The sequence below is a fragment of the Ambystoma mexicanum genome, chromosome 7p (assembly GCF_040938575.1).
Source record: "Ambystoma mexicanum isolate Mex_15411 chromosome 7p, UKY_AmexF1_1, whole genome shotgun sequence".
NCBI lineage: Eukaryota > Metazoa > Chordata > Amphibia > Caudata > Ambystomatidae > Ambystoma > Ambystoma mexicanum.
The window spans coordinates 235,032,259-235,044,883 of NC_090939.1; the positions used below are offsets into that span (position 1 = coordinate 235,032,259).

At 47.7% G+C, this 12,625-nt stretch overlaps 1 protein-coding gene across 1 annotated transcript; it reads right to left on the reverse strand.

The window, feature by feature from the left end:
* Positions 1-482: 482 nt before the first annotated feature.
* LOC138525860 (uncharacterized) lies at positions 483-6,640 on the reverse strand. Its single transcript, XM_069636129.1, has 5 exons — positions 6,422-6,640; positions 3,013-3,187; positions 2,446-2,597; positions 1,572-1,794; positions 483-1,428 (listed from the first exon to the last, which is right to left on the reverse strand). Exons 1-5 carry the CDS (start codon positions 6,545-6,547, stop codon positions 1,256-1,258), a joined length of 849 nt encoding a protein of 282 aa, XP_069492230.1. The 5' UTR covers positions 6,548-6,640; the 3' UTR covers positions 483-1,255.
* Between the last annotated feature and the right edge of the window lie 5,985 nt (positions 6,641-12,625).

Consider the following 12,625-nt stretch of genomic DNA (forward strand, 5'->3'; position numbering starts at 1 on the left):
CATCCCTAAATAAATACAAAAGCAATGGATTACATCTGGCTTCCTTTTGGCTTAATGCACCCTCGTAGAGATCCAAAAGCAATGCAATGCATTCCCCAAATAAACCTTTTGAGATCCAAAAGCAATTAATGTAGTCACCAAATAATACTTTACAAATCAAAAAAACAAAGCAATCCCAAAAATATCCTTTAACAATATAGGCATTGTTTTGGTTTATGAGCGGAAATAAATTTAGGAGTTTCAAAAAATAATGTTTACTATAATCCTGAAAAGAAACGCTTAAAAAACACATTTGGTGCACCTTGTTGAATTGGGCTTTAAAAGCCTCACTGTGGCTTAACTGCTGCCCATTTTAGAGAGTTGCATTTTGAATTGTTTTTAGAACTATAGTGATGACTTATTAGGTCAGTCATTTAGGTAAAATGGCCATGAAAGTCAAGACCATGTAATGGCATATTAACTATATTTAAAAAGAAGCAACATTTTTTTTCACCACTATATTTATTAAAAAGAGCCAGAGATTCAATCGGACACTGTGTACATAGCACAAAAACACGACTGTAGCAATCCAAAACATGGGTGCTTTACAATTAAAAAATGGGTGAGAGGACCCAGAACCAGTCCAGAAAGTCACACGAGTCCGGTGGGGGCCCAGCCCAGGGACCAAGCGAGTCCGGTGGGGGCCCAGCCCAGGGACCAAGCGAGTCCGGTGGGGGCCCAGCCCAGGGACCAAGCGAGTCCGGTGGGGGCCCAGCCCAGGGACCAAGCGAGTCCGGTGGGGGCCCAGCCCAGGGACCAAGCGAGTCCGGTGGGGGCCCAGCCCAGGGACCAAGCGAGTCCGGTGGGGGCCCAGCCCAGGGACCAAGCGAGTCCGGTGGGGGCCCAGCCCAGGGACCAAGCGAGTCCGGTGGGGGCCCAGCCCAGGGACCAAGCGAGTCCGGTGGGGCCCAGCCCAGGGACCAAGCGAGTCAGGTGAGGCCCAGCCCAGGGACCAAGCGAGTCCGGTGAGGCCCAGCCCAGGGAGCAAGTGAGTCCGGTGGGGCCCAGCCCAGGGAGCAAGTGAGTCCGGTGGGGCCCAGCCCAGGGAGCAAGTGAGTCCGGTGGGGCCCAGCCCAGGGAGCAAGTGAGTCCGGTGGGGCCCAGCCCAGGGAGCAAGTGAGTCCGGTGGGGCCCAGCCCAGGGAGCAAGTGAGTCCGGTGGGACCCAGCCCAGGGAGCAAGTGAGTGAGAGGGGACCTAGATCCCGGTCCAGGGAGTCATACAAGTATCCATGCCAAGGGCAAAGAGCAAGGGAATTGGGAACTACACTTGTGTCGAAAAGACGAGGTTTGGCTCCTTCTTCTTAATCCGGTAGTTCCCAATTTTGTTTTGGAGGGCTTTTCTGTACTCGGCTGCAGAGAGTAATGGAAAGCCATAACATGGATAAATTCTGAAATGCCAAAAAAACATGTGTAAGAAGTTTGAAAATAGCAAGCAAAGTACTTTTTGGTTGACACATGGCTGTGAGAAATAAAGCATAGACGATTTTTACTGTATTCCCTCTAATGTGCTTTAGTAATTCCATTTATGTACCTTGTATAGCGTCCTGTCGATGACGATCCAGTGTTAACCTCCCCTTTGCTGCCATCAGTTCTTCTTTTGTGAACAAAAGATCCAGCAGCTTATTCTGTAGGTAACGTGCTGGGTTGGCGGTCTGTGATTTTCTGGCAGTTACCACAATCTCCCTCAACTTCACTGGGTTCACTAACACATCTGCAAACCTGCATGTCCCATCTGTCACAAGGGGTATTTTTCTCTGTGTACACAAAAAATGAAAAATTACTACATTTCTCAAAGCTGTCAATCTGATCAAAGCATGTCATTTCCGTAGTTGTTTCCCATTTATTTGCATAATTGGTATATTGTGAAGAAATGACCAATGTCACGTTTCCCCATGTACAGTGCATTGGTAAAGGAGCCATACAAGCAATGCCTACCTGGAGCTACATTTGGCTCCCAGGCCAACTAATGTCGATCGCGTATACCTATGGGAACCTATGGGAATATTTAAGTAACTATGGGAATTTAACTATGTGCTTGCTTTTGCGAATTTAACTATGTGCTTGCTTTTATAACTATCTAAAAAATTAAAAATTAAATAAAAATTAGGACACCACTATATGACATTGGCAGCATAACGGGTCTTAAGTAATGGACATGTTGCATGTAGGCATATAATGAGTATTGGACGATAACCGGTGAAAACATGAGCCACAGTATTTCAGCTACCTTTTCCCACCCTTTTGACATTTGTCTAGAAGCCCTATGGCCTCATAGGAATGTTTCAGATTTGGGTGGAGACACACAGAAGCCTACAACCAATGGTATTTGGATAGAGAAAAAAACATTTATTTATTTCATAGGGGCACAAACCAACTTTTGTTTAACTCTAATGGCACTTACTTACCTCTGATGCTTTTGATGGACCAGGGTTGGGACTTAGATCGGGGAAAACTTTTTCTGTGGCTCCCGTCCGTCTCCTCTTTATCCACTGAAGGGCCAGTTCCAAGCAGTGCACAACTGCTACCTGCTGACGGGAATCCACTGTGTCCCAGTACGCTGAAATAATAGCACAAATATTAATATTACACATTTTAATACAGTATACATTCTAATGACAATTACCAAGATTACAATGTAATCTTTCCACCATATTGTCATCTTTGTCTATCGGGGGCCGATCAACCTTTTCCGTTGTCCCTGATCTCCAAATGACGATTCCATGCTCCCCCCTCAAGACACTGCTCATGTCTTCATGTTCAGCGTTTTGTTCACAATGGGCTATTCCTGCCCCATTTAAGTCCTGGTGCACGTGGACTGTAATAATGGTGGTGGTGCGCTACACAAATCAAATCATAAACATTCCTATATGATTCTTAACAAATACCTCTTGCATTATTGAAATACACTTTGAGAAGCTACGAGAGATTCAGATGGCCGACATAGTATCAACTAGTGACTCACAATAACTTACCACCCGACAATACAATTGTTCCAGAGTAATCCTTTTTCATAATCGTATCTTTTCCGTCGTGGTCCAGTTCTACAGTATCAAAAAAGGCACAAATGTGCCCCCTGTCATTGCCACGCAAGTCGTCAGTAATAAACTCCAACTCCTCTCTTCCCAAGTACTGAACGGTATTGGTGGTCTGAAAGACACCCAAATGTTAAATACCCAATGCAAGGCACAAATTAGTTTTCTAAATTTGAAAACAGATGTTTCATATCAACTAGTCGCCGATATAAACTTTATGAAAAATAGCAACTAGTAATTCATGCTATTTGAGCAAGGGGGGTGCGGGGGAACAAAAACAAGAATCTTACTAGGCCCAGTGACATTGAGAACGCGCAAGTGCATGGAAGAGGGAAAGGGGAAAAGTGCATGGAGGGGGGCGGGGGGTGGGAAGTGCGGAGCAGAGTAGAAACAGATACATTATAGAAAATAAATAAATAATAAAGGCAACAAACAGTGGCAGGGCAGCTGGCAAGGGCTGGGTTAAGGCGGCAGACAGGGTATGTCTGATAAGTGCACGAAGAAAAAGAGGGGGGGGCAACTGTATGGTATCCCAGTGCAAGGGGTGGCCCGGAGGCAGTTTTGGGTGCGTGGCAGGGTGAGCAGGTACCAGGGCTTCTCTAGAGACCTCATCAGATGTGACAGGGGAGAGAGAGAGGTGAGAAGAGGGGGGCCCAAGAGATCAATTACGAAACAATGTGCGCACCAGCAAGATCAATCTCTAGTATTGCATATGAGAAAACAGTCAGGAAATGGCTTTCTACCCACATCACACACTCCAAACTCACTTCCCACTACCTTGAAACTTCAGAGAGATTGCAATGTGTATAATAAACTTTCTACCAACAATGCTGTACACTGTTGTGTCACGGGAAGCGATAAAACTCGACCTTTCACCTCTTGACAAAACAGAAGTGGCAGCACATAGCATTGTTCCTAAATACACTACAAAAACTATGGTTACACTATCACCATAATATGATATACATTTCATACAAGAATGGCTAACCATATGTATCATTAATATCAGTGTGTATAGGCCCATATTACCAAATCACTGTGAATTCAAGTAGATGTCCAAGGCCAAATGATAATGATGTGTTAAGCGCATTATATAAAACGAATATACATACAATATCACACACATCGCTACAGCCAGTGCTTATCTCACTGAGCTATCTCACCGGCTATAGCAAAATGAGTAATTATATGTCTCAATGTTCTCAAAGTGAGAAAGCAAATTGCACTCTGTAGTGGATACCATTCAACTGATAACAGCAGGCCATTTCATCTGCAGGTGTGGTGCAAAGCTGGCCACATGTCAAGCCTGCATGGATCTACTTTTCAGCCTTCAGTGATTGGCAAAATAGGGAAAGCAGTGCACTCACATGACATCCTGTAATCTGGGCACTCGTTACTTCATACATGCAAACAAACCTCCTGAACGATTTAGTGCTGCCTGTTACTTTTGCAATCCAATCACTTAACTGGTACTACATGAAGATAAAGCGTTATTAAAAGATTCAAAAAACACATAGCTGGTGAAATATGTACACAAAAACGATGCATCCGAGTCAAGTTACACGAAGACGTGTACACAATCACTGTGGCAGATAGCCACCTCACGCACAATAATGATCGTTTACAAAAAAATTGTTCACTCAAGATGGAATGTCGTGTGATGAGACAGTTTGGCAGAAAAAACATTATGCATACAACTTATGAAAAGTAAAATGAGACAGCAGGCATCACTCACAGGGTAAGCTACCAGGAGAGGTAGAGCAATACAGAAGAGACAGCAACTCACAGGAAGACAGAGAGAGAGAGTAGAAGAGGAGCCACCAGGAGAGACGTAGCAAGACAGCAGGTCACAGGGAGATAGAGACAGAGCAGAGGAGACAGCAGGCATCAGAGAGAGAGAGGAGAAGAGACAGCAGGCGTCACTTACAGGGTAAGCTACCAAGAGAGGTAGAGCAATACAGAAGAGACAGAAATGCACAGGTAGACAGAGAGAGTAGAAGAGACAGCAGGAGTCGCAGAAGGAGCCACCAGGAGAGAGAGCAAGACAGCAGAAGAGACAGCAGGTCAAAGGGAGGGAGGTGGACAGGCAGCGGGGCAATATACAGAAACAGAGCAGATAACAATCCCTGCACCTTCAAGTGAATCTTTTACCCATATGGTTGGTGGAACAGAGATTACTGCTAGAGTAGATGGAGGTACATTTTGTAAGGAAGATCAGAACGGCAACAAAGTAGACAATCTCAGCAGCACTGCCGCTTACGTCATCTATGCCACACCAATAACACATTTTAAACCCGGCCTCTTCCACATCATCAGATTTGCACATAGAGAAATGTGAGTAGATGGAAGCTCCATGGGCCGACGGTTATTGGGTGACCTGGGGAGTTGACTATTTTAGCCCTGACTACTACCCTCATCTGCTCTCTATAACAGTGCATGAAATGTTCCAGGACCCCATTTCCATACTGGTGAAAAGCATGTGAAATGGCACTAGTAATATGCACTTAGTGCAGTCTTGCAGGTCTTTCTGTGCACACTGTAAATTAAAACATGCATTCAGCATTCCCAGGGAGCAATGTTTAAACTATCAAGTTTCCAGACCTCTTTTCTTCCGAATCTTTCAGCATATAAATTCCCAGCGGAATCCCAAAACGCCACCCCTTGCACAATTGGTCCAGGCGCTGTAAAAGCACTGGCGAGAAGGCAGTATACATATTGGCTAGCATATACCAATACAAATGTGTGTGCCCCGCAGACTGTTTACAGTGGCTTCACTTGGAGGAGGTGTGCTTCACTCCTAGCAGACCTTTAAACTTATTAAAAAACATACAGTAGCGCAAAGCATTTCACAGTGATCCTTGGAGAGTGGTTTTACGTGGTTTGCCAGGGTCTGGAGGGGCCCAGCAACATTGGGAAAGTAGCCTCTTTGCCGCCCGATCTACATGCAGATTGGTAAACTTTTCAGCTTAAAGTGTAAAGCAGCTTCATGTCTGCCGAGCGTGAAACTGCTGCCTGCACGCGCTTTCCCATTGTGATGGGCTATTGTTTGTATCCATTCTCCATTCACCTAAATTTTGCATTCCACCTCATAAAAACAAACGCGGCTCACGTGCAGGGTGTCGCTTTATGGAATTCACATTTTTCTCACCAGTCACTGCGATGTTGAGAAGTTGTACTCAAGCTTTCAGCCAACGCGCGCCTTTCAGACAATGCTGTTTTTGGGGAGGGGGCGTGGGAGGCAGGTCGTCTTCCTCGTAAATCAAACATTGTATGCGTCCTAATCAAAAACATGCGCAGCGAAATGCCTCTGAATGAAGCAAGCCTAGAAGGGCATCCATCCCTTGCTTACCTTATTTTGGTGTTCATGCGTTTTGATTCCCTGGCCCACGCTGGAATCTCGGCCGCCGCCATTGCTGCTGGTGTGGTGGTGGTGGAGTCCAGTGTTTACAGGTCGGAAGGAAAAAACAAGCTGCATCTCCTTCCGAAACAAGCCCGAAACAAGCTGACTCCCATCAAAATAATCAGGAAAAAAGCAAGCGCACGCCACAAACGGTGTGGATGGCTCTCAAAAGTGAGAAACGTAGTACACTACCATAAACATAGAGAAAACACACACATCTCATGTTACAATAATTTGTTTTAATTTTAAATGCATTTTATTTTTCTGACAATTAGAATGTTCACATTATTGGCTTTTGCTCCTTCACTTCTGTTCCTTCATGTTACTATTCCCTTGTTGCCCTTTAACACAGGTGTCTCCACATCAGCCACTTGCTAACAAAGTAGGATTGGTAGCTTTTCAGTGCGGATTTAGTGTTTCAGCTCCCTCTGGCTGTCCATCTAGTGAAAACCAGTGGCTATTAACCCCTGGCTGTATTTCTTTCTCTCCATTATAATGTTTGTACCCCACACGTGCCTCACACTGTTTTCCACTCTAAGCAAGCGTGGCTGCAGCCTGCAAGGCAAAGCTGTGATTAAGATGGCTCTCAGCCACAACAGCCCGGTTGGGCAAGTGGGCAAGAGGCTTTGAAAGACTGCGCTGGGAGGGACTCGGGCTGACATTGAGGCCCAGATACTGAAATATGCGCTTAATACTGAGTCCTCGTTTGCACAGGAGCATATATTGCAAACCACATGGCCCGTGCCATTGTTTTCCCTGGCTAAACATGCTCCAATAGATATATTGTGTTCTTTGTTGGTTGTATATACTGCATCCTATACCATATGCCTCATGTTACGGGGGCTTAATGCAATAGATGCAGGTAGAATTGGTAGGAGCAACACATTACAAGCCAAGCCTCCTGTTACGGGGGGTTAAGCAATAGATGCCTTTAGAGCTGCCTGTTACTTTGCAATCCAATCACTCAACTGGTATTACATGAAGATAAAAAGTGATTAAAAGATTAAAAAAACACATAGCTAGTGAAATATGCAAAAAAAATGATGATATGATGCATCTGAGTCAAATTAAACGAAGATGTGTACAGAATCACCGTGGCAGATAGTCATCTCACGCACAGTAAAGCATGTTCGTTTAAAAAAAATGTGTGCACTTAAGATGGAATGTCGTGTGATGAGACAGTTTGGCAGAAAAAACATTATGCAAACAACTTACGAAAAGCAAAATGCATTTTTGCCACACCAAAAAACGCGGTCTGTTAATTTAACATAAATGATTTGTAAAAAATGGAAGGAGCTCAAACCCCCTCCCCACGGGTTCCCCGTTAACGTCTCAGCAAATAAATGAAATCCACCCCTAAGCAGATCAACCCCGCTGTCTGCTCCAGATCGCAGGCCCTCCGAAGCCGCCCCCCAACCCCCACACATGTTGAAAAATACGTATTCACTGAAAATACTGCCTCAGTTGCTGCAGATCTCCCCACCGCGCTAGGTGACTGTGGGCTAAGCCTTTGAGCCCCTATGCAGGAAACATGTTTACTTTCTGAACTTCATAAGATCCTTTTCACCATGCATGAAGTGGCAGGATCGAGTTACCGGTAATGTGAATCTCGATTGGACACAGTCGCTGCAATGCAGGCAATCACACAAACAGTGCCGCGAGCAGTGCGCGCGAGGACCGCGATGCCGGTGCAATATAAGCACAGACTATCCCACAGGCAGCAGCTTGCAGGGATAGCGCGGACCCGCGATGCGCATTAATGGCGTTGCGATCACACGGCCGCCGGCACATTGCTTAAACAAAGAGCCTGCTATTAATGTGCAGTGGCCGACTGGAGATTTGTGGAAGCATACTGCATGGAGAGTACAGGCTGTAAATCACTTTAAGGTATTGTATTGTTTGTTTATATAGCGCCTATACACAGGAAAGTGGTTCAAAGCACTCAAGGAGGGTGGGAACAAGAGGAAAATCGATGATAATAGTCTGCACAAGCAGAGTAAGTGCGTAAAATGCATGTAACGGTTGAGACACAGCAAATAGGCCTGACGACAATTCTGCAGTTTTGCAAGTGCAATTAAGGGGAGAAGAAAGGGGAGAACAGACGATCTTCAGGCATATGCATTTCGATTGTTCAAGTGCATAGAGTGTAACAGGGAGGGGAAGGTCCAAGTTGGGCCCATTCGGGAAGTCCCCATTCCCCATAGGGCCAAAAATCAGCAAAATCGCGGCAGCAGCAATAGCGTTGCCGCCGCATGTAAGGGTTACCGCCAAACTCGTGATGAGGCAGAAAGTGTTGTCACCATTACTTCATTGTGCATTCTACTACTGACGGCTTTTTAAATGAAAGTGGGGGGTAAAAAAACTGCTTTAAGAAGAACTGTGCTATTAATGTGTGCAGGATGTTAAGTAAAAGAAATGTTGACATCTGCCAAATATGTTTTATGAAAAGAAAATGACAAATATTAAATAAAAAGAACTGTAACTGTTACATGAGATTTGTAAGGTCTTATGTTTTAAATCAAAACATCCTTTCAAATTTAATGCATACCAATTTTAGTCTGACTAGATCCTATTTGATTATTATTGAATTTATTAAGTGCAGGTCAAGCTTCGAGAAACAGCAGAGTGCTTTACAGAGGTATACAACAATACAGATGGATAACAGAGCAGTTTTCAGAGGAAAGAATAGAACAGGTACGCAGCTGGGGGTGGTATATAGAGGAGCACAGAGGAGGGGTACAGCTGTACCGGGTGGCAGGCAGGAGATAGGCGGCCACCCGGTACAGCGAGCCAGGTGGCGCGATGGGAGGTATGACCGAGGTGTTAGCCATTCCTTCTACCCATTGCTGCAAATTGGTATACCCTGAATGTTAGCGACTAGGCATTATCTAATGGAGAAATTAGTTAAGTGCAGTTGGATTTGTAATTTGCACCAATAAAATGCAAAATGAATAAAACCTAATCTCTGCGAAATGTTTAATCAGATTAAAATGCTAAATAACGGCTACCAGCGTCGAAACTAGTTTGACATTATGTTGCCAACATGTAAATGCAGTAAAAATGTGTGCCTATGTTACTGGATTGTTTTTACAGAGATACAAGTTGGAAAAAATCTAAAATAAATCTTACAATCGATACTTGTTTGTAAAATAATCCAAAACAAATGCAGTAAAAATGTGTAGTGTTGCTGGATTGGTTTTTATTGAGAAACAAGTTAAAAAAAAATAAAAGAAAATCCACCACTTTAATAGCAAGCAATCCTTGCTTCAAAAAATCCAAAATAAATCCTGTAAAAATGCTGCCTGCCAATTTGTGTTAGTGGATTGTTTTTACTGAGAAACAAGTCAGTAAAACTCCTAAATAAATCCTGTAGAAATGACTGCCTGCCAATTAGTGTTAGTGGATTGTTTTTACTGAGAAACAAGTCAGTAAAACTCCAAAATAAATCCAGTAGAAATGCCTTCCAGCCAATTAGTGTTAGGGGATTGTTTTTACTGAGAAACAAGTCAGTAAAACTCCAAAATAAATCCTTTAGAAATGCCTGCCTACCAATTAGTGTTAGTGGATTGTTTTTACTGAGAAACAAGTCAGTAAAAATCCAAAATAAATCCTCCGACCCAAGACAAATAAATCCTTGCTTGAAAAAATCCCCAAAAAATCCAAAATAACTCCCAAAAAAATCTGCAGCTTGAAAACAATCCAGAAGCAATCCCAAAACAATCCAAAAAGTGGATTTCTTTTTTACTAGGGCAAAGTGTCCAAAGGCGCATATGGTAAAACCTGCTTCTGCAATTCATCTCTAAATGTACATAGTCTTCTGCAGATGAGATTTACGATATTTATTAGCAATGGCAATGCCAGGCCAGCGGCCGTTTTTGTCAAAGCTAATTTTTGTGTGAATTGCTGTGTTCCTATGATTTTATTCCCGGCGCACACTTTCATATTTTTAGTCTTTTTCTGCAACTGAGTGGCGTTTGTTCTCAAATATATGCCCCGTGTCTCTCTCCTGTTGCCCCGACCCCCCCGGTCATGCCCCGTGTCTCCCACCTGTTGCCCCCCACCCCCCGCTCATGCCCCGTGTCTCTCTCCTGTTACCCCCCACCCCCTCTCATGCCCCGTGTCTCTCTCCTGTTACCCCTCACCCCCCTCTCATGCCCCGTGTCTCCCTTATGTTGCGCCCCACACCCCAGTCATGCCCTGTGTCTCCCTGCTGTTGCCCCCACACCCCCCGCTCATGCCCTGTGTCTCTCTCCTGTTACCCCCCACCACCCTCTCATGCTGTGTCTCCCTCGTGTTCCCCCCACCCCTGCTCATGCCCCGTGTCTCCCTGCTGTTGCCCCCCACCCCCCGCTCATGCCCTGTGTCTCTCTCATGTTGCCCCCCACCCCCGCTCATGCCCCGTGTCTCTCTCCTGTTGCCCCCCACCCCCCGCTCATGCCCCGTGTCTCTCTCCTGTTACCCCCCACCCCCCTCTCATGCCCCGTGTCTCTCTCCTGTTACCCCTCACCCCCCTCTCATGCCCCGTGTCTCCCTTATGTTGCCCCCCACACCCCAGTCATGCCCTGTGTCTCCCTGCTGTTGCCCCCCCACCCCCCGCTCATGCCCTGTGTCTCTCTCCTGTTACCCCCCACCACCCTCTCATGCTCCGTGTCTCCCTCGTGTTCCCCACACCCCTGCTCATGCCCCGTGTCTCCCTGCTGTTGCCCCCCACCCCCCGCTCATGCCCTGTGTCTCTCTCATGTTGCCCCCCACCCCCGCTCATGCCCCGTGTCTCTCTCCTGTTGCCCCTCACCCCCCGCTCATGCCCCGTGTCTCTCTCCTGTTACCCCCTACCACCCTCTCATGCCCCGTGTCTCTCTCCTGTTACCCCTCACCCCCTCTCATGCCCCGTGTCTCCCTTATGTTGCCCCCCACACCCCAGTCATGCCCTGTGTCTCCCTGCTGTTGCCCCCCACCCCCCGCTCATGCCCTGTGTCTCTCTCCTGTTACCCCCCACCACCCTCTCATGCTCCGTGTCTCCCTCGTGTTCCCCCCACCCCTGCTCATGCCCCGTGTCTCCCTGCTGTTGCCCCCCACCCCCCCGCTCATGCCCTGTGTCTCTCTCATGTTGCCCCCCCGCCCCCCTCTCATGCCCTGTGTCTCTTTCCTTTTACCCCCCACCCCCCCAGTCATGCCCCGTGTCTCCCTGCTGTTGCCCCCCACCCCCCGTTCATGCCTCGTGTCTCTCCTGTTACCCCCCACCCCCACTCATGCCCCGTGTCTCCCTGCTGTTGCCCCTCACAACCCGCTCATGCCCCGTGTCTCTCTCCTGTTACCCCCACACCCCTGCTCATGCCCCGTGTCTCCCTTGTGTTCCCCCACCCCCCGCACATGCCCCGTGTCTCCCTGCTGTTGCCCCCGTCCCCCGCTCATGCCCCCTGTCTCTCTCCTGTTACCCCCCACCCTCCTCTCATGCCCCGTGTCTCTCTCCTGTTGCCCCCCACCCCAAGGTCAAGCCCTGAGTCCCTCTCCTGTTGCCCCGACCCCCCAGCCATGCCCTGTGTCTCCCTGTTGCCCCCCACCCCCCGGTCATGCCCTGTTTCTCCCTCCTTTTGCCCCCCACCCCCCGCTCATGTCCCGTGTCTCTCTTCTGTTACCCCCCACCCCCTGCTCATGCCCCGTGTCTCCCTCGTTTTCCCCCCACTCATGCCCCGTGTCTCCCTGCTGTTGCCTCCCACCCCCGCTCATGCCCCGTGTCTGTCTCCTGTTACCCCCCACCGCTCACTCATGCCCCGTGTCTCTCTCGTGTCGCCCCCACCCCCCGGTCATGCCCGGTGTCTCCCTCCTGTTGCCCCCCAACCCCCGCTCATGCCCCGTGTCTCTCTGCTGTTACCCCCACCCCCCTCTCGTGCCCCGTGTCTCTCTCCTGTTACCCCCCACCCCCCTCTCATGCCCCGTGTCTCTCTCATGTTACCTCCCACCCCCGGTCATGCCCCGTGTCTCCCTTCTGTTGCCCCCCACCCCCAGTCACGCCCCATGTCTCCCTGCTGTTGCTCCCAACCCCCCGCTCATGCCCCGTGTCTGTCTCCTGTTACCTCCCACCCCCCTCTCATGCCCCGTGTCTCTCTCGTGTTCCCCCCACCCCCGCTCATGCCCCGTGTCTCCCTGCTGTTG